The sequence below is a fragment of the Hyaena hyaena genome, unplaced genomic scaffold (assembly GCF_003009895.1).
Source record: "Hyaena hyaena isolate Hyena2069 unplaced genomic scaffold, ASM300989v1 scaffold_272, whole genome shotgun sequence".
NCBI classification, from domain to species: domain Eukaryota; kingdom Metazoa; phylum Chordata; class Mammalia; order Carnivora; family Hyaenidae; genus Hyaena; species Hyaena hyaena.
In genome coordinates this window covers 448,772-471,675 of record NW_024080906.1, presented here as the reverse complement: position 1 = coordinate 471,675, position 22,904 = coordinate 448,772, and the positions used below count along the sequence as shown (strand labels likewise).

Below are 22,904 nucleotides of genomic sequence, written 5' to 3'. Positions count from 1 at the left end.
TTAATCTTAATTTCTATTACTGAAAAAATAATAAATTTTGTAATTATAATTACATAAGAATACCTAACATCAACATGGCAATTTTCCACCAATTATTTTTTCAATCAGTATTTTATTTATACAGATGAAATGTTTTCAAATTGCCTTTTTAGTTGGTTTTAGTTGCAAGAAAGCAGTAAAATCATCCTCTGAAATGAAACTTGTTTATTTTCATGTTTGCATTGATTGATTCTAGTTTATAATTCTTGGTTTTATTACTGTGCATTGAGTTACAAAGTGTTCATTGATCACTGTGACCTCACAAATGAACCTTTTAAAGTATGCTTTAAGTCATAAATAAACACTAGTCACTTTTATATACAAGTGAATGGATATACAGCTTTGAGGTTTTAACAATCTCATCATTTAAAACTAATTCTTTTTTGTTTTTACCATGAAAATAACTTTACTCATTTTTACCCAGTGCCTAGGTATCTTTTTTTCAAGTGGCTAAGAATAAATTCACAGTAAAAAGAAAAAACAAACAACAAAACAAACAAACAAAAACATTAGGTACTTATGTTCTGTTTGGCGGAAATAGATTCGATTATAAACACCTGTGTTCTAGGGGCGCCTGGGTGGCTCAGTCAGTTAACTGTCCGACTTCAGTTCAGGTCATGATCTCACAGTTATTGGGTTCAAGCCCTGTGTCAGTCTCTGTGCTGACAGCTCAGAGCCTGGAACCTGCTTCAGATTCTGTGCCTCCCCCTCTCTCTGCCCTTCCCCTCTTGTGCTCTGTCTCTGTCAAAACATTAAAAAGTAAAAAAACAAAAAAAGTGTATTCTAAATATAGTTTTTAAATTATAGAATTTCTCTCAATTATAGGAGTAGTATGTCTTTATTATGAAGAGTATTTATAGAAGGAAAAGAAAGCCACTTAGAGTGGTGTTTATACTTTTTATACAAATTTACATACTGGCTTTTTACTTAATAGTGTCTTGTGACCATTAAAAAAATCATTTCTAAAATCCTAAAACGGACAAATCTTTAGTAACTAAGAGTCAGAAGAATCGGGAGTTCAGAAGAATTGTCAAAGCAAAATACATGAAACTATCTAAGGTTTCATTTCATAGTATTCATTACTGCCTTCTTTTAAAATAAGCTAAGATAATTAATTTAAAAGAATCTGTTTCCCATGTTGAAGAAATTGTGTGAAATAGATGTCAAGTGATCAGGCTCTTTCTATTTGAATACTTGTTTAAAAGGTCATGAGAGAGGAACAATTTTTTTAAATCAGAGGAACAAAAAAGAACAAAGAGAAATTATTTTACTTCATGCAATGTCTATCATGTTAATTTCCAGCTTCCTTTTCAATTCAGACAGTTAGGTGGTCTGGATTTAGTTAGTCTCCATAAGCCTAAATTTCTCCTGTGTAAAAGGAAAGGATACTACTGGGGAAAAAAATTAAATTCCCTTGTAGGGGAATATGTATGTGAAAGAAGATATGTGTGTGTGTGTGTGTTTGAGGTATTCAATATATTTATACATGTATATCTGTGTATAAATATATAATATATAAATAAGATAAAAATAAAAGATGATACATTTATATATACATGAAGCAGGAGGTATATATATAAGAGAGAATAGACCTATAAATCTGAGAGTATCTACCTGATATTTATCCTCCTTTGAAGAACCATATTTAATTTATAAATCAAAACCTTGGATTTGGTTGGTCTTAATTTGGCTTTCAATTCTAGATAACTAGTCATTACGTTAGCTTCTAAAAATCTCGTGAGAAAGGACATTGGATTAAAAGTCAGAATATTTGATTTTCATCCTAGCTCTATTATTAATGAATTATCTTTCTCTGGATAAGCCACTTAGCTTCTCTGGTTTTTCTCATTTTTTAAAAAGCTGGTAGACTAGATGTCCAATAAGTTCCATCCTAGTTCATAAAATATGGTTGTAGGACTAAGCCAGTTGAATAATTCATTGATGCTATTTTCTAAAAATTATTCTATCATCCTAATAGTCAAGCAAAGTGTCAGAATGAGGTGTATTTAATCTAACACTTCTAACCAAAATTTTACATTATTTTAAGGAATGTGAGAAAAATGAACTAAAGGAAATGCATATTTATATATGAAAGATACAGTATATACATAGTAAAATATATACATATGAGAAATATTTAATTTATAATAACATAATATAGTCACAATTCTTTTATTGGAGAAAATTCAAAAGTAAACTAAATACAATACTTTCTTATCTCTTCTCATTTTCAATTTCTAATTCTGTTCTTTGCATCATTATATTTTACCAAATCAAGTCTTCATCCATTTATTCATTCATTCATTTCATATTATACTTCAACTAATTCATATAGAGCACCAACTATCAACAATGTTACAGATATTGAGGATACTGCATGGTATCTGTATGGGAGGTTATGGTTCCTGTCTTCTTCCTTCAGTTTAGAGTATATGGGAAAGAAAGACATTTAACCAATGGTGACAAAAATAAAAATCTGAAACTGTGGTCAAAGCCAAGAAGGTAAAAGAATGGAGACCTAATTTGGAGTTGGGAGTCAGGAAAGATCTCTCTAAAAAAAATGACATTTAGTATGAAGTTTCTGGGGTGAGTAGGAATTAATTAATCCATGAGAATGAGAATAAGAATTGCAGGAAGAGGGAGCAGCATAGATAAAAACACTGAGAAAAAGAGATCTGGAGATTGGGAACCTAAATATCTTTACCTTGTGAGTATGAAGGGAGCCTGGAAACTCAGGTCTTAGAGAACCAGTCAAGTATTTTGGATTTTATTTAAAGAACACTGGGAAATTTGGACTAATTTAAGGAAGATGGTAATATCATCAGATTTATATCTTTCAAAGAGAACAACATTTTACTGTACATCAACTGAAGAAAGGCAAAAAAGTATAAAGAAAACCAGTTAGAGACTTGACAGTTGGGTGGTAACAGTGGAAATGATGAAAAAGGAACAGATTCAAGATACATTCTGAAGAATAGACCAAACTCAGTAATGGAACAGTGCATAATTATTAATGGAATAAATATAAGTCGACAAAAGAGAGCTTAGTGGCAAAGGTGATCATCTTACTTATGGAATATGCAATATGGTGGAGGATGATGGCATTCACTGAGTGGAAGAAGACCAGATAAGAATCATGTTTGGGGCTTAGAGGTCAGTCTTGATGGGGCTTATAATCATTTTAGACAGACAATTGAGTATGTGAGTCTGAAGATCTGAAGGAGGCTCCAGAGAAATAAATTGGGAATCTTCAACATTTAAATGGCATTAAGTGTGTGTGTGTGCGTGTGTGTGCGTGTGTGTGTGTGTGTGTGTGTGTGTATGTGAGAGAGAGAGAGAGAGAGAGAGAGAGAATGATGGTGATATAAGAGGAGGGCCCAGAGATAGTTGTAAAAGAATTTATGCATTTAATTTTGAGAGAAAGGAATCGTTAGCATATAAGGGTTAGAGAAAGAATGGGCAAAACATTTGGTGAAAGGAAACCCAGAGAACATGGTGTCACAGAAGCCAAGAAAAGAAAGTTTTCCTTGAAGGTCATCATGGTCAGTATTGCTGAATATCAAACAGTGACACAGTTTGAGAATGGTTCATTGGAAAACAAAGACAATCTAAATGAAATAGCAGATGCACAAGCTGATTGCTGAGTACATGAGGTGAGTTGAAAAGATGAGAAATGAAAGGAATTAGAGGAAGTAAGCACAATTGACTTTTCAGAGAAGCAGGCATGGGAAAAGGAGCAGAAAGGGTGTTAAATAAAATATGGCAAATTAAAGATGGATAAGATCAGAGCATATTGGAATGCTTTTGGGAAAAGTCTTTTAAAAAGTAAGATGATCACAATTCAATAAAAAAGGAAGATGAATAAAAATGTAAACCAACGGGGCACCTGGGTGGCTCAGTCGGTTAAGCGTCCGACTTCGGCTCAGGTCATGATCTCACGGTTCGTGGGTTCGAGCCCCGCATCGGGCTCTGTGCTGACAACTAGCTCAGAGCCTGGAGCCTGTTTTGGATTCTGTGTTTTCCTCTCTCTCTGACCCTCCCCTGTTCATGCTTTCTCTATCTCAGAAATAAAAAAAAAAAAAAATTAAAAAAAAAAAAGTAAACCAAGTATGTCACTAGCCTGATTAGAACAAAATACATGTTCTTCAGCCTGTTCTACAAAGGCCTCCTTGAGGGCCCCTCATCAAGTCTCTGGCTCATCTTACGACCTTCTTCCCCCCTTTCTATTCCTTAGGGCATATGCTAGGAATTCTTCCTGGAATTTCAGCTGTTGAACTTTTGCACAAGTCTTGCAGGAATTCTCTTCCCTCTGCTATTTGCCTGGCTGACCCTTCTCTGTCATTTAAAACATAGGCCTGGAAGTATCCTCCCTGACTATCCACTGAATTCGAAACCATCTCCAAATCTTCACATCTGAACTGAGGTTCAGGCCTCAGGTTTAGTGAACACCCCCCCATCACCCAATGTAAATTAGTAACCCTCCCCCCATCTACACTCAGTCATGCTGTTCTCAGCATAGCATATGTCACACTTTCTTTTTTTATTTGTCTATGGTATGTCATCTCCTTCTAGAATGTAGATTGTATGAAAGCAGGGATCTCATTTCACATGTTCAATGCTGTATCTCCAGAATGCATGATAATGTTGGCATATCTTAGGTGCTCAATAAACTTTTATTGATTGGTTGAATGGTAAGTTCAATTTACGAACCAATCTTCTTAGAAAACATCTGGGAATTAAAAGGCACATTATTATAAGTTTTAATCAAATTTAACACAAATATATAGGTAACAGATTAGGAGACTTACTGTGAGTAACATTATAATTTTGAAAATATTCTAAAGAGCTTCTTTTTAATAGATAATAGAGATGATTCTACATCTCTTATCATAATATTTACTGTAACTTTCATCACTCAGCTATGTACTTCCTAATAGAAAGAGAAAGCTTTTTGGAAATACTTTGCTATTAGAAAGTAGCCAGTCTTGTGTAAAAAATTTACTGTGGATAATCCATTTGGTAGGTAAAACATATGTATGAACTCAAGAGTATATTTACATTTAGCAAACATTTATCAGGTCATGTATTATCCTAGACATATGGAATTCAAAAATGAATAAAATGCAATAGACTGATCTCTATTAACTCAAAAGATCTGTGAGTGATTAAAGATACCAAAGTTAACAAGACTGTGCTTTAAAAAGGCTATAACACAGTTTGAACAAAATAATGAGAGGTCAATTTGTTTTAACATAACACATCTGGGCCATGAGATCTCACTTATATGAATTTAGACACTATACAAATGCTTCTCTTCCTCCTAGGGGCAAATCATTCATATGGAATTCAGTTACCCTGGTATATAACACCTTTCCCCATATCAAGTGAAAGTTGTTTTCACAAAGAAGGGGGAGGGAGAAGGCTATTTTTGATGCTAGTGTTTTAGTGAAGCAATTTAAGCATTGGCTGGCATAGGAGGAGGTTGCTATAAACAAAAGAAGTACAAGAAAGAAAATCATCGTGCTCAATGGTTGTGCAATGTCAGCTTATTATTTCTAGAAGGGTCTAAAGATTAAAGAATGACTCTTCTTGAGTTACAGGTCCTGTACAACTGAGTAACTCAGAAAATACTGACGAGGAATACAGGAGAAAATGATACAAAAGTAAATAGCAATAGAAATTGCGTTGAGCTGAGCATGACCTTTGGAAAGAAAAGGGAGATTCTGCATATCTAAGAAAATCTCATCCCAGGCCTCTCTGAAAGATTAAAATGATTTCAATATTTCCCCATTTATATTTATTTAATGCAAACAGGTATGACTTGCTCTGACAAAACGTCACATTTCCTACTTAGGTGCTATTATGCAGAGACAGAACACCACGTTTATACTGGCTGCTCAAAGTCCTTCTTAAAGACCAAGAATAAGTGCTGAATCTAATGTTTGGAAATGTCTGTATGCCAGAGAGCCTTTTCTTGCAAACCTTTCTTTGGGCTTATAGTTTCTCTCAAAGGATTGGAAGGCACAATTATAAATATATCTCATTCAAACATTAATGAAGAAGCAAGTCATTCACCTTTTGCAAACTGCAATATCTATTTAGATGTCATTTATCAGCTGTTTAATGGAAAGGATAGGCAAAAGCAGAGAGAAATATTTCTGAGTCCAGCAATTTCTGGATGAGAAAGAAGTATTCCTCTATGTATTACTTCATATTTAATTAATATCACAGAATACAACTATTTTACCGATTAGTATTAAATTTAACACATAACATATTACTTTCCAAAATATTGTGAAATTGTTAAGAGTAAGCTATTTTAAATATAATAAGTAAAAGGAGTACAAATACAAATTTGCCCACATTAAACTCATGGGAAACATTTCTGTATCTTCCAAAGAAAATTTGAGTGGCTAAGCAATATTCTTTTATCCATATTTTTTGCTATAATAAACCAGTGACACTTATATACTAGGTCACAGTCATAGAGTGCTGTGACTGTTTCGTTGTGTCTAAAAGGCAATGACCAATATTTAAAGAAAAATATATTATTTGAAAACACTTCATACTTGGAATAAAATGTTGTTTTACCAGAAATTTCTAAAAGAAAAAAATGAAGAAAATTTGAATTCTGGTTTTTGTTTTTGTTTTTTTTTTTTGGTGCATATCATCAGTCTGGTCCAGCAACTCTCAAGTAACAACTTTAAACCTGTTGTTCCTTCTTTGTTATTCTGCAAAGACCTTGTTTCTTTCCACTATTCATATTGAGCACCAGCAACTCATTTATAGAGGGCTCCAGCTTCAATCCATTTTGTTGCATTTTGAAGTTAAAAAAAGGTAAAAAATGCCCTACTTTAGCATGACTGGCTGGTTGTAATATATTTTACAAGTTTGAAACAAACAAAAATTGTCTGCTTTCAAGTTATTGCTTACAATTGTCTCAGGCTACAGGTTTTAAGGTCACATTATTAATTTTCTCACATTTATGATCTCGACGCATTTTATACTTAATCTTTTGTGAAGAATAATTTGTTTTTACCTTGAGCTGTGTTTGTGCTAGGCTGTAAAGTCAGGCGGTGACCCAGTGGAATCAATGAGGACGTTAAAGAGACTACAGAAACTGATTTGGACCAAGAAAACCAGGGTGCCGAGTCTGCGTGAGATAAGACCTACATTAGTGAACCTCGGTAAGTAAGAAATCAAAAATGCTGCCCAAAATTCTTTGAGAAAGAATTAGGGTAGAATATATAAAATGAAGGCCATTTTGAGAAAGTCTTAAAGTAATCATTAAATGTTGAGGGTTTTTAAATTAACAATTTATTTGTGAAACAGATATCCTTACCCTATTCTTGAATTTTACTTCATACCCCATTTCGCCTTTCCTTCAAGACAAGACTTGGTGATAAAGTGGGAGAAAGAGAAAATAAGGATCCCAATTGTTTGTTCTTACCATTCTTTGGCTACGGAAAACAGTATTTTTCAATTTTGATGTGAGTGCAGCAAAATGGCATGTCATGACATGCAACTTTGGTGTTCATTTATTTATTCACAATTACAAGCTATTAATCAAAATCTTTGGTTTACATTAGTTAAACATTTGAACTAAAAGACATTCAGTGATATGGTACGATTTACTATGGGTCATATGTATTTCTATTTTTTGCAATTGTTATATATTACTACAAATTTCATCAGACCCTTCACCACATGTAAATATATAGGTTTCACTAATCAACTTTATAGTATTACAGATATACCTTCTTTTTGTGGTTCTCTCAGTCTTATTCTTCCTTTTCCAAAGTATTTCACTGTAAGAAACACTGTTTGCACAAATCTCTTTATAGATTGATATTAGAAAAAAATTAGAATACCAATGGGATTTTAGCCCATGTCCATTGAAATTTCATTTTTTATTTATGTAAAGAGAATATTTTATTTGCTTTTTTATCATGATCTCTATACACATTATTTGCAAAAATTAAAAAAAAATATTTAAAAATACAAGCGCAGTGGGGCACCTGGGTGGCTCAGTTGGTTAAACATCTGACTCTTGATTTTGGCTCAGGTTATGATCCCATGGCTTGTGCAATCGAGCCTCATGTTGGGCTCCACACTGACAGTGCAGAACCTGCTCAGGATCCTCTCTCTCCCTCTCTGCCCCTCCCCTCCCCCTCTTTCAAAATAAATAAATAAATAAACATTAAAAAAAGAATACAAGCACACCATATCATATTTATATGATATGGAGAATTTTTTAATTTGTAATTTTTCTCAGGTATCTTTCAGTATACTATTTGCATGTGGCTTTCAGTCATTGTAGTCAGACTGTATTTAATCATTATATACACCTTCAAAATCTTTTAGGTATATTTGTTTTTACAAAACAAATCATTTACTGTATAAAAGATTACTCTTTCAAGAATTGCAATTATAAATTATCTTGTGAAATTAAATGACTTCCTGGTTTATCCTGTGGTGTTCATTCATTTCTAGTATATCAAAGGAAGTATACATTCATATTATAGTCTTAATTGATTTTTCTTTGTTATTCAGAAGATGAAGATGAAACATTAATTTCTTGTATGAAATTAACCAAATCGCAAGAAAAGAAAATTAGTACTGTTAGCCCAAGAGGAAAGAAAGAAATGGAGAGGAGATTGGATACCATTTCTGCATCACTGGTTAGATCTAGCACTTCTACGGGATGCAATATGGCAGAAATGTTATCCCACAATGAAGGTGAAGTTCAGTTGTGGAACAGCTGGAAGCCTTTTCCAAAAAACCCTCTCCGGACATGTGTTGATTTTCAAATTGCCCAAGTTGGACCCTGGAATGACTGTTCCCGCTGCACTCACCACCCACAACTTAAGTCTTCCTGTACAGATATGGATCTCACACATTCTTGGGTAAGTCTGCAAACTAAGGAAGTGTACTGTTTCATCTTGATGTTTGTACTGTCAGGAAAGAAACAGAATACAAAAAAGTGCTAATCAGTCAAATGTATCAGTGTCAGAAAAGTTACCAAAACCAGAGTTGTCTTCCCATAAAGGAATGCAGCTCTTGTGATTTTTGCTATCACGTTATTATCGTGTATATATATTCCTTGTGTTCAAATAAACTACTGCACAATATTTTTTAGATTTTTTTTTAGTTGAAAGAAAACTTTGGATACTGATTCAGCTCAAGAAGGTGTAGGTTGAATCATCTAAATCACTGCTGTGGTAATGAAGTTTCTGTGACAAATAATAGCTAATTTAAGTGAGCATTTTCTATGTGCCTGCCATTCCTCTAAGTACTTTATTATTTTATTTACACCTCACAACAATCCTGTAAGGTATTGTTATTTTAATGCTAATTTGCCCATTTGATAATTGAGACAAATGAGGCACAAAAAGATGGCAACAGGTACAGTGTCACATAGCCAAACAAAAGTGGATCCAAGATCAATCTTATGCTAAGGATCCTGATTTTAGCTAATATAGTGTTTCCCATCTATTGAACTAGGCCCTAAGGCTTTATGGTGCAAGAGAAGGAGCGTGGACTCTGGAGTTACACAAATTTGGGTTTGGATCCAAGCTCTGCTATTTGTTTAGCTTAGGCACATTATTAAAACATTTTCATCTTAACTTTCTCAATTGTAAAATGGAAATAGTAGTATTAAATTCATGAGGTAATTGAGAAACTGAAATTAAATAGTACAAACTATCTAGGACTTAAGAGTAGTTTTTTTTTTCCACCTTGATGGTAAGTTACTTAAGGCACGTATTGTATATCTTTATTTATCTATAGTTCATGGTCATTTGAGCTTGTAGTGAGTGAATGGAACTTTGTGAATACAGGAACCCTATTCTACACCACTTGGCTTTATGAATCAGTCTTTCATTAAAGGCTATATTTCATGGTGCATTAGAGCTCTCTGAAGAGGCTTGGAGTCCTTTTTCCCTTTTAAGACTTGTGTATTATGTTAGGTCTTTGCAGACTAGTGCTAAGCAATCTGGGTTCAAAGTACCACATTAAAGATTACAGGTATCTAAATAGCAGTCTCAGAACTGATAAAATTGTCCAACATCAATTATTTTTAGGAATGTGTCTCCCAATTCCTTAGTCTTCCTCTTCTCCTTTGGGGCTGCTAGGCTTTGCAGGCTTCTTCCTGGAGCACTTTCTTAGATAGCATCTGGTAATATAATTAGGAACTACTTTTGAAGACTCCCCCGATAGCTTCAGAATCAGGATCGAGAATAATGACTATTTGGCAAGTAGCAAAGCTGGTGCATAATTATCTAAATTCAAACATTCAGAGCTTCTTTCAAGAATAAAATCTGGATTCCTTAACTTGGCGTTTCTGGATTTTAGCAGTCTGGCCTCAGTCTAACTTCTCAGTTTGGTCTACAATTTCCTTATGGATTTCCTATGCTGGACTGCCAAACTGAATGATCTGCCTCTTCCTAATGACTCTCTTGTTCTTTCCTGCCTCTCTATCTTTGTGTTTATGCGTTAGCCTCTGCCTAGCATGTTATTCTTGCCTTTAACCATCATCCTATCCCTCAGATTACTTTGTCGTTTAGAAACGCTCCCTGGGTCATGCCAGATAGAAATAATTGCTCCTTCCTTTGAATTTTTAGAGAACTTACAGGCATTTTTCTTTCATTATATATTTATAAAACACATATTGGCATCACTTGTATCAGTTCACAATATTAGACACTGGGGATACAAAGCCAAACCATACATACTGCCCGTCTTCATGGAGCTAACCATATTCTACCCTGTCGTGGAATTAGTTGAGGATCTGTTTATTTGCTGTAAGTAATTGTCTTTGTATGCTCCCTAGTCCCTGGAATATTAAGGTACTCAATAAATACTTGAATTTCATTTGCTGACTAAATGAATAGAGTTTTAAACAGACTTTATTGCCATAGATATACATAAAACACTTATTCTCATTCTTCTAACTATTCTCATATTAATCCAATTATACATAAATTCAGTTACCATGCCTATGTGTTTGTGAATGTGTGTATAGATCTAAGTATATACACATAGTAGCATTTTTCTTTTCTTTTTGGTAGTTTTGCCTATTATCGATCATAACTAGATGATTAAGTAAATGAGTCTTATCTGCAGAAGGTCAAACATATCTACAGAATACATAGAATTTCAGATGATAATGTTCAGCTTTTGTGACAGATAAATCTCACTGGATTTGGAGAGAGGGTTCAAGAACATGTTAGAGTTAAATTGGTTTGGTAAACTTAATGAGACCACGTACACTCAGGGATTTGAGACATAGAATGAAAGAAGTTGGACGAGTGTAAATTATTATTTTTATATTCTACACATATATTCTATAATAGTACCAAGTGAAAAATACCCAGTTTCATTTTAGCATGGCTGGCATTTTTTCTGTAGTAATTGCAGGGTTATTACCTGGGTTATACTTTAACTTTCATTCTATAGAAGGTAAAGAAGGCAAATAGTGTTGAAGGAAAAGTTTTGCTTCTGAAATGAGTGTTACTTACCATCAATAACAAGTAGAGGTGACACTTTTGCAATTTTAAAGTGTAAAAGTGTGACCAGATTTTTAAAAAATAGGTACCAAGATATACAAATATGCTGGAGCTGAGCCAAACCCTCACATTTCAAGAGAAATGAAACCAGTCCATAAAGACGCTAGTTCCTCCTTGACTGCAGAAATTTCAGCAATAGTAGATTCCAGTGCCTTTGATGCCATTATCAAAGCAGAGTTTGCAGGTGGCCCGAAACTGACTTGTCTTGCAGAAAGTTTTTATTCATCCTAGTCTAACTCTTTGCTAAGCCCTGCAGGCTCATACTCTCAAAACTGGTTCTGACAGAACTGAGCTTAACACTGGTTCTGACATCACCAGCAGAGTGAGCTTAGGGACATTCTTTACCTTTTTTAACCCATTAATTCCAGTTCCGTGCATTGCCTTCCAACTCTGCTCATCCTCTTTCTTCTGAGGGACTTTGTGTGCTCTGAAAACATTCATTTGTGAAACAAGATTATTGATGTCTACCATGCAGGGCTGTTGGGTAGATTAAAGGAAATCGTGCCAGGACTCAGTTGATAGCAGGTAATATTTATACCCAAACCAAAGAAACTAGAAGCTTGTGCTAGGCTTGGAAAGAAAGAACATTTTATTCAGTAGAGATACCATAAACAAACTGAAGCCAGACAACGAAATGTATTATTTGTGAAGGGTTTTTCACAGAAGTCAACAGGAGAGGTACGAGACATACGCAGATATTTAACATGCAGTTTAGTTGTTTGCAAGGTCTGTTGGATCTGGGGCATGGGGAAAGATATGTGATTATGGAGTTGATATAAACTGAGAAGGGTAACAACAGATTTATGAAAGTGTATACTCCACAAGAAAAGTGTGAAAAGAAAAACTACGTAAGGATGCAGGGCTTTTTTTTCATATCTGAGATGAGTGGTGTAGAGAGGGGATTTCAAATGCATTTAAGAAAGGTAACAGTGAAGACAGCCAAAAATAATATTCGAAGCCAAGTGTTTACAATCAATTTACAAGAAGAGTGATTGAAGGGTACTTACGGTGAAGCTCTGCATGCTAAGAGCTTGAAACCTCTTAACAAAAGAGGAAAGTGAGTCAGAGACTTGGTTGGGAAGAAGAGCAAGAAAGAAAGAAAACTTGTATGTTGCAAAGGAGATGAGGCCTTCCTTGAATATAATGTCATGATAATAGCAAAAGTATTTTTCAAAATCTGGGATAATTTTTCAGACTTATAAGAAACGTAAATTATTTTTATAATATTAAGAAATGGAAGTAATCTTGACATGAAAAGAGGGAGCAGATACCCATTTGTACCTTCATATGTCTAAAATATTTTATAAAAATAGAATGATATTTTGAAAAATTTTTAAATGTTTATTTATTTTTGAGAGACAGAGAGAGACAGAGCACAAGCAGGGGAGGGGCAGAAAGAGAGGGAGACACAGAATCTGAAGCAGGCTCTAGGCTCTGAGATGTCAGCACAGAGCCCAACACGGGGCTCGAACTCACAAACCATGAGATTATGACCTGAGCTGAAGTTGGATGCATAACCGACTGAGCCACCCAGGCACTCCAGAATGATATATTTAAAAAGCTCTTTCAGGAATAAGGAAAGTAAAGGCCTGAAAGAACAGAACAGACACTCAAGTACAGGATAATTCAAGTGCAGTGTGGATAGAAAAATAATAATGAAATATTATTTTTATTTTAAATAAAAATTAAAGAAAAATGAAGTTTATATGCAGAATCTCAAGGTGAGAACATAAACAGAGTTCTACTTAAACCATCTTAAAGTACATAAAAAGAAGATGAGAAGAGTGAAGATCTAAGGGCTTATTGGAGTAGTATGTGAACCTGTCAAAATTGTGCCAGAAGAGAAAGTGTGGATAATGGAAAATTTCTTTATGGAACTGTTTCAGTGAGAGGGTGTCTGCTAATGCTTCCCGAGAAATAAAGAAAAATATGTTTCACAATTAACTGTTCAATTCAAATGGGGAGTAAATATACTCTAATTATTGACAAGAGAAAATGATCTTGGGACCCATAGACCCACTGCTAAGTGGTATAAGAGTTTTCATACTGACCAAAAAAACTACTGATCTGTGAGAGAGAAGTGGCCAGGATACACTTTTTGTGCATGCCTTCTACTTTCTCTATTCTCAGCCTTGGCACTCTCTCAGTCTCTCTGACCATAGTCTACTTCCTTCAATCAACATGACACGTCATTACCAGTTTAATCTACCAGATTAATTTACTGGACTGATTAACGATTCTAAAGCTCAAATCTGGCAAACCTTTAAATATCTTCCCAACACCTATAGGATCAAATGCAAACTCATTCACCTAATCTGCCTTCTTAACTAAATCCCCACAAGTCTCTTTCATGCACATACTCTCCTGTGGACAAGGTGAACCACCCTTTGCCAAAGACTGATTTTTCTCCATCTTCATATCTTTATTTATACTGTTTCCTTATTTAGCCCTTCCTTTCTTTTCTACCTATTTGATGAATAGTATGGAAGTTTAAAAGTGTTGATGGATCAGGGTGCCTGGGTGGCTCAGTCAGTTGAGCATCTGACTTCAGCTCAGGTCATAATCTTGGGGTCCGGGAGTTTGAATCCTGCATCGGGCTCTGCGCTCACAGCTCAGAGCTTGGAGCCTGCTTTAGATTCAGTGTCTCCTTCTCTCTCTGCCCCTCCCCAACTCAACCTATGTCTCTCTCTCAAAATAAAAAACGTTAAAAAATTTAAAAAATAAAAACAAATAAAAGTGTTGATGGATAAGTAAGAATCCATGGTGTACCTGTGGAATGAAGGAATGAAGATTGAGAAGACCAGGAAAAAGAGAGTAAGGAAACACATAGTTTATATATTAAAAAAAAAGGCAGTATTAATATTATAGATTCTATTATTTTCTTTGTACGTTAGTGATGTTAGACTCCTACCAAAAAGCCTCTGTGGTCCCACTGAATAACATAGGCAGAGAATACTGCTCACATATCCACCCATAGTGAGGCAGGCTGTGAACCATACATAATTTCTCATAGTTTCATGCCCTTGTGTTCAACTGTGACAGCAAAAACCATTTAACTTTTATCTACTAATGCAGGAATTATGGTAGTATGGAAAGAGAATACTATTCGATAGGAGATTTGGACAACCTGTGAAACAGAATGCAAAGTAAATAATTAGGACTGAGAAAATAAAAGGAAAAATAGAAAAAATATGATACCAAAATACCAGAAGATACCTATATTTACTACACTCTGCACCGAAATTGATGAACTTAAGCATTGAGATTCTAAAAATAATTTTAAAAGCTTAAATGAACAAGAATAAATGGATTACAAATATTTTACATGACAAATTTTAACTATAGCCAGTTTAATGTTTGGTGAAAGAACTAACATTTACCCAAGAGAAGAATTTGAAAACTAGGAGATGCTGTAACAGCTTATTGATTCCTTTTTTCCTTCATTCATGCATTCATTCACTCATTAGCAAATTCTTGTTAAGTGCCTAGTGAAAGTATGAATGTAGAGCTTAGAAGTGTGGATGTGGGGAGATGGCCAATCTACTATTTCATATTTATAATGAAAGTTTATGGGTTTAAAGGAAAAGTTGAAAAGGAACAGAATAATCACAATCCTAGGTATGAAAATACACTGGGATGGCAAATACATTGTAGTAATTATATATGAAATAATCCAGGAAAAGAACTTGTGAGACATGAAAACAAATTTTACATTAATAAAAAAATAAGAAACAAATATAAGATATTGTAACAGTGCAAGGAATCAGATTAATGGAAATGTTTTAGGTTGAGTTTGAGGAAAGTAAGTTGTAAATGTGTATAAAATTTTTGAGTGTCTTTCTAATAAAATTATGTATAATAAAAAACAAATATAAAATGAAAAAATGTAATTCCTCTGTGTGAAGTATTATTCTACAAGTCCAGGATAACCAGAGATATCATTAAACTAGACTTTTGAGGCAGAACAATGTAGAATGAAAACCAGCCTAATTATTTGGTTTGGTGTGTGGCTTTTCCCAGTTACACAAACTTCATGTATATCAGTGAAAATAACAGACCTGAGATCTAGTTCTAAAACTGTTATAGAAACCAAGAATCCTTCTCCTTCATGAATTGCCCTAGGGTTTTGCCCTACTTTTCTCTTGGTTTGTTTCTGGTTTTTTGTTTGTTTGTTTTTTTGGGGTTTGTTTGTTGTGTTTTGTTTTTTTTTGTTTTTTTTTTGTTTTTTTTTTTTTTAACTCTGTGCTTGTTTACTCATATGCATCAAATTAGAGAAAAAGTTGAATTGGTAGCCCCCACACACAAGAAAATCTTTTTATTATTATTATTATTCTTTTAATGTTTTATTTATTTCTAGGAGAGAGAGAGAGAGACAGCGTAAGCAAGGGAGGGTCAGAGAGAGAGGGAGTCACAGACTCAGAAACAGGCTCCAGGCTCTGAGCTGGCAGTCAGCACAGAGCCCGACGCGGGGCTCGAACCACGAACCGCGAGATCATGACCTAAGCGAAAGTCGGACGCTTAACCAACTAAGCCACCCAGGCGCCCCAAGAAAATCTTTTTAAAGTCATCATAAAATATATGTCATTTGAAATAGTTCTTGTGATAATGAAATAGGATCCATAAATGTCAATTATAACTATGTTTTGGTTTCCACAAGGAAGTTGAAATTTGTTTCATTGGATCTTGAAATGGAAGGGGGACAAAAAGTATCAATCTGAAGAAGATCCAATTATGCTCAGTGACCTTGGGAGATCTAAATGTCCTTCTTTTTATTTTTTTTTTTAGTTTACTCATTTATTTTGAAATAGAGGGGAGGGGGAGGGACAGAGAGAGAGAGACGGAGAGAGAGAGAATCCCAAGCAGGCTCCATGCTGTCAGTGCAGAACATAACATGGGGCTTGATCTCACGAACTATGAGATCATGACCTAAGCCAAAATCAAGAGTCAGATGCTTAACCAACTGAGCTACCCAGGCATCCCTAAATCTCTTTCTTAATTAGAACCTAATTATTTTGCATGATTCAAAGAATAAAGAAATTACTAAATCTGGATATCAACCTTTGAGAGTAAAGCCTGATTATTAGACATTTTATATAATATAATATAATGAGCCTTGGAAAGTACTCCAAATGTTGGTAGATTTTTTTTTTGTGGCAGAGAAAGAAGTTTTTTCTTTATAGTTCATTTTTTATTTATTCTTTTAATATTTATTTTTGAGAGAGAGAGAGGAAGAGAGAGAGAATGAGTGGGGGAGAGCAGAGAGAGAGAGGGAGACACAGAATCCAAAGCAGGCTCGGACTCTGAGCTGTCAGCACAGAGCTAGATATGGGGCTTGTACCCACAAACCATGAGATCATGACCTGAGCTGAAGTCAGACATTTAATTTACTGAGCCACCAGGCGCTCCAGAGAAAGAAGTTCTTAACTCAAACTTTTGCTAAACAAGATGAAGATAAAAATCATGTTTGGAGTGTGTAGCATGGTATGTTGGAGGCCCTGTCATGCATCAGAGGAGCATAGGTTGAGGCCAGTAGAGTCACATGTGAGTTCAACTCTGTTACATACTAGAATCCATGTGAGTCAGGTTGCTTAATCTCCATTGTCTTCTGCCTCCTCATCTTTAGAATAAGGGAGAGGTAACAGTTATTTTTAAGATTCTATTCTATTCTATTCTATTCTATTCTATTCTATTCTATTTTATGTTCAATGTTTGGAGCTATGAGGACACACTGAGCATGACGAATTCTATATACAGAGAGGTTAGTGAGTAAAAATTTTCTCTCGGATTTTTTAAAATTTAAGTTTATTTATTTATTTTGAGAGAGAGAGAGTGAGAGCGCAGGGGAGGGGTAGAGAAAGAGGGAGAGAGAGGACCCCAAGCACGTTCTGAGCTGTCAGCATGGAGCCCAATGCGAGGTTTGAAATTGTGAACCATGAGATCATGACCTGAGCTAAAGCCAAGAGTAGGACACTTAACAGACTGAGCCATACAGGTGCCCCTCCCTCAGTTTTTTTAAAAGCAGCTCTTTTCTCACTCTTCAGATGACCATTATTGACCTTATTTCTACCATTTTTTTTTCTGTTACAGAAGCTATTTTAGTCTTGGGTTTTGTTTTGTTTTTTCTTTTCCCTGACCAACCACACTTCCTCTGTCTCTGTTACTTCCTTTCTCCCTCATGTTCTGAACCCGAAACTGTGTATATAAATATCGACTTCACTTGGGATATAGCCAGGTTCTACTGGCCATGAAAATTTCTTCAGGGACCAAAATGTCTACACGTCCATTCTCAGAAGCCAAGAAGGCTTCTGTTACTCACAAAGAATGGCTTCCAAAAATCCTTTTGAATGTAATTTTAGAGGAGCGAATTCTGCTTTGAAAAATGAGTGGATGATTAAGTAAGATTGTAGAGGGGAGCAGAAAAGCAGGGGCTATGCAGGGTAAAGAATGCTGGGCTGGAGTGAGACACCCTCTTTTGCCACAATCACCCACCACATACACACACATACACTAGGTGCCACCTTGAGTATTGTGGGCCTTGAGATCTTGTCCTGACCATGCAGATATGTCAGTTTAATGATGAGCATGGTTTCCATTGACTTAGCATTTGAATGTGTTTCAGGAACTTTTATATAGGCTATCTTTGTGTCATAATTCAGTAAGGTGGTGTTATTACCTCCATTTTTATGATGAAAACTTGAAGTTCACAAAGGTGAAATAATTTGTACAATGTAACAGTAGGTGGCAGACTGGATTTTAAGCTCAAATCGATAAGAATCCAAAGTTTACTGCAAAGATCATGGCTCTGTAGCACTTGAGACCAGGCTAGCACCTTATCTGTGCCATTTGTAAAAACGAAGACATTAGTTCCTAACTTGCAGCATAAAAATGAAATGATCCATGTGAAAGTGTCAATTCAAGGTAGGGGCTTAATAGCTTAATAAATAGAGTCTCAGCCTTCAAAGTACAATATAATTTTCCCCATATTTTATCTTATATTCGCTCTATGAATTAGGCAAAACTTTATTGTTATTTTACAAATGGAGACATTGAGTCACAAGAAAGATTAAGTGAATTACCTGAGGTTCCATAGCAGATGATGGCAGATACTGAACATAAGCCTCCTAACTCTCAGTCTAGACTTTTCGTACCTCTAAGTTGTCTTTAAGTCCTTTTTATTTTTCAGTAGAAATGGAAATAACTATGCCTGTTAAGGGGAAGAGTACAGGGTAGACATTCCTTTAGTATGGAACCAAATAAGCTTGGTCTTCAAATTGTAGCCTCACTGCTTACTGTGTGACTAAGCCACTTGATTTCTCTGAGTTTCAGTTTCTTACCTATTAAATAGACATAAGAATTTCTTTGTGGAGCTCCTGCGAGAATTGGATGTAAAGTGTTTAACTGTACCTGATACCCAGTTGGAATTTAATGAAGAAAGGCTACTATTTTTAGTGGAGATTATTACTATTTAATTATAATTTACAATTATTATATGTTTATAATTATTTATCCTTCACTCAATGAACGCAACCTAACATCTAAGACATCCAGTACTGTCGTGGTTGGTGGAGCTGCAAAGATGACTAAGACATGTACTTTGCATGAGCATCTCACTATCAATAATTTTCTGCAACATCATATGAGATAATGTATTAAATGTACATTACTAGTTTTCATTTATTTTTAAGATTTTTTTACTTAGTTTGCCCAATTTTCTCCCTGGAGAAAAGGAAGCTAGAACTTCCTAATTCAAATATACACAGTACATGTAGGGTGACACTCTGCTTTTAGCTTCCTGGGGTTACTCTAGTGACTTCATGCCTGTGATTCTCTGGGGCACGCAGGCAGAGAGAAGATGGGGCTGGGGATGTATGTGCTGGGCTACCACTACCCTTTTTGAACTTCTCAAACTATCACCGTATTAGCATAATGTTACTTATGTAAAATTATTTTAGCTTTTAAAGGCTCCTTTCCTGTATTTATCATAGCCATATCACATATGCATTTTATGATATTTATTTCACAGTAAGACTATAATTCTCAGCCATAACTCACCTTTTTAAAGAAGAGAATGAAAAATGAAGGAAAGAAATTCATGCTCCCTCCTCTTCCTAGGAAGTTGTAAAGTAACTGGTTGAATTCACTCTAAAATCCCATATGAATATTCAGTGTAAGATCTTTGTGCATCTCATGATTCCTAGCTATTAAATATAACCATGCTGATAAACAGTTGGATTAGAAATATGGCTTTATTGCAGCTCACCTTAAGGCCAACCCAAACTGAAGCCCACGTCTCATTCATATAAAGGGATTTTTAGCCAGGGTGCAAAATGGCTGAAGTTCAAGAAGTCATTTATTCATTTGCTGAACAATTTATTTTTGGAATATTTACATCATTTTGAAATAATTACATTAGGGAGGATAAAATGTTGGGCAGAAACAGGCACCATGAACCACATAGTCCAAGGAGAAACAAAAACAGAAATAATCACACTAAAAAAAATATGAAATGAAACCTTTGATAAGAGCGAGGAGAGTTCTGTGGTTTTGTGGAAGCAGATTTGATCTAGTAAAGGAGTCAGGAAAAACTTACAGGGATAATGATGATTGAACTCAAACCTGATGAAAACAGTGGAGGTTAATTAGCCAAAGCTAGGGAGAATGAGATAATGGTCAGAAAAGCTGGGAGAGAGCAAGGAGTTGTGATACACGGTAAGTTTGTGGAGTCACACCACTAATGGTTTAATAGGTTATCCTAAGTTTCCTTGTCCCCTGAAAGCAATGGGAAACTAAACAAGAAGTGTAGCCAATGGCTTGGGGTTTGCTTTTGCTGTTTGTTTGCTCCTTAGTTGTTGAAGGTGTGAGATATGGACTTAAGTTTATATTTTTAAAAGATCACTCTCTATAGTGACAAGACTGGACTGAAGGGGAAAACCTTCAATGCAAGATGATGGTGGCTTGAATTCTGGTGGAAGAAAGAAAAAAAGATTAACAAAAAGCTCTCAGGCTTATAGACTTAGGTCCCCGATGCGTATCTTTCTCCAAAGGAAGGAAACGTCAGTTTTGAAAGTCATCTTTTGTGATGCAAATCGAAAGTCCCATTCATTTTAGGACATATGGTCACAGATGACAGCAGAGAAGTGACATGGTGACGTGACTGCACATTCCAAATCTGTCCTTTAATTTTTAAAACTTAGAAGCTCAGAGCCACCTTGGTGACTTAATGGAATCATTACCAACGGATAAGGAAATGTCATCCATTTGCTTCCCCTGATTCCACTTGGACATAGGCCATTGTTTCCACAAAGAGTGGCTTGGAGCCATGCAAGGTTTCAAGGGAAATTGGCCTTTCAGAGGGGCATACGAATAGATAATGCATATTGCCACCATAAAATCTCTAATGAATATTAAGGGTGGCTTTCATTTGTGGTGATTGAAAGGAACTCATAAATTCTCTCTCTAGGATGCGGGAATTTTTTCCTCCCTGTGGAGAGATTTAATGGATTTGCGGCATTCTGAATGATTTGGCAAGAAATCAGAGGTACCTGCGCAGTCACCCACAAAGGGCACTTAGTTTCTTGCATGTGATAGTCACCACCACAAAATATTTTCTGTAAGAACCCAGAATGATTGATGCAACCCACCGTAAGTCATGACAAGGTGTCAACTGAAAAACTGGAGAAAAGTGGTTAAAGACACCACAGCCTTAAAAACAAATTTGACTTTTAGAGAAGGGTTATTTCCTTTTAGAAAAAAAAGTTAGACCTGCCACCTGCAAGAAATTTAGATTAGTTGTTTGTGGCGAGAGCCATCATATTTTGAAGCCCCTGAGAGCTCCTACTGCTCTCTGTATGGAGTAGATTAAACTGCTCCCACACAATGATAAATATATCACAAAGAGCCATAACAGGAATACAGTAAGTTGTAGCAGTTAATGGTACAACTTCCAGTTAAAACAATATTCTTAGGGTTTCTTTGGCCAGTTCCCATTTTATGCGTGCTATTTTTTGATAAGTTTTTTTTTTTTATACATTTGCAGAATCAATATCTTTCAAAGCCTTACAGGATTGAAGAAGAGAATTAGAGGCATGAGTTCCAGTGAGTTTTGCTAGCTGTGTGGCCCTGGGTTAACAGGACACATTTTGAAAAGTGCAGAAATAATCTATAAAAACAGGAGATGAAGATTAAGATTAAAAATATCATCAGCTCTAACTTTTCTGTACACATGGAAGGAAAATGGGGAAATACTCAAAGCAGCGATTACCCAAAAGGCATTCAGATTTTACTGTGGGATTGGCAGATAATTTCTTCTCACAGAAAGTAGCTTTCTAATGCTAGATTTTCAATACTTGAAGTCAAAAGAGTTCTGAGTAATTTTGTTTCATTGGAGTAGTGTATTTCTTTGTGAGATGAATCAATGATCCTGCTTTTTCATCCCATGAATTAAATATTCTGAAGAAAGTTAACCCAAATACCCTACATCTTATTTATATGAAGAAATGTTACTATGATTTAAGGACCTGGGTTCCTTTTTCAATGCTGGCTTGCAAAATGTGGCTCAGTGGGGAAATTTTTCTAAGTGTAGACTTAGTTCTCAATTAGATTTCTCTTGGTGGGAAACTTCATTTGTGTAGAATGAAAATTCTGGGTTGGAGGACAATACAGACAGTATAGGCTATAATTTCTTTAGCTGTAAAATAAATGGATAAGACGAGGTAAGCACTAAGATCTCTTTCAGGGATAAAGTTTTATGAATCAACTTTGTGAAGGAATAAATAGCAGTTGATGGTTATATTAGGCCATCATCTTGGGGATGGGACTTAATTCCCACGAAAATATTCCTAAACTTAGAGCCTTATATTTTAAAAGTTAAAATGGTGAAAACCTATTACCCAATTTAAAATAATTAGTCAAAGTGTAAGTTCTAATCTGGGTATCTTGTCATTGCACATTTACTAGAACTCAGTGCTAACTGGATCTGAAAGGTTGATACAGTTTCATTCATGAGAGGGACTTAGGGAGCTCATTCTAGATGAGAATCAGGGGTCCTTGGAAACCTGAAGGTTTGAACGAGAGAAATGACATTAGAAGAAAGAATTGCAGCAATCTGATAATTCTAAATAAAATATCTATTTCACAATTTTGCTGGAATACTATGTTCTAAAACTGTATTTCTGCATGTGTGGTTCCTTGAACCAAAAGCACCAAAATCACCTAAAGCATTTGCAACTAAGGTCGACCTATGCCAGACTTACTGAATTAGAATTTCTAGGATGGACATTCTTTAATAAGATCCACAGG

The 22,904-nt window shown here is 35.2% G+C and overlaps 1 protein-coding gene across 1 annotated transcript in view; it reads left to right on the top strand.

Moving 5' to 3' along the window:
* The window catches only part of SAMSN1 (SAM domain, SH3 domain and nuclear localization signals 1), a 142,332-nt gene that overhangs the window by 48,552 nt on the left and 70,876 nt on the right, over positions 1 to 22,904 (top strand). The window contains exon 6 of the mRNA XM_039245898.1: positions 8,593 to 8,945. Coding sequence (XP_039101829.1) covers positions 8,593 to 8,945 — 353 coding nt within the window. The remainder of the gene's footprint in view (positions 1 to 8,592; positions 8,946 to 22,904) is intronic.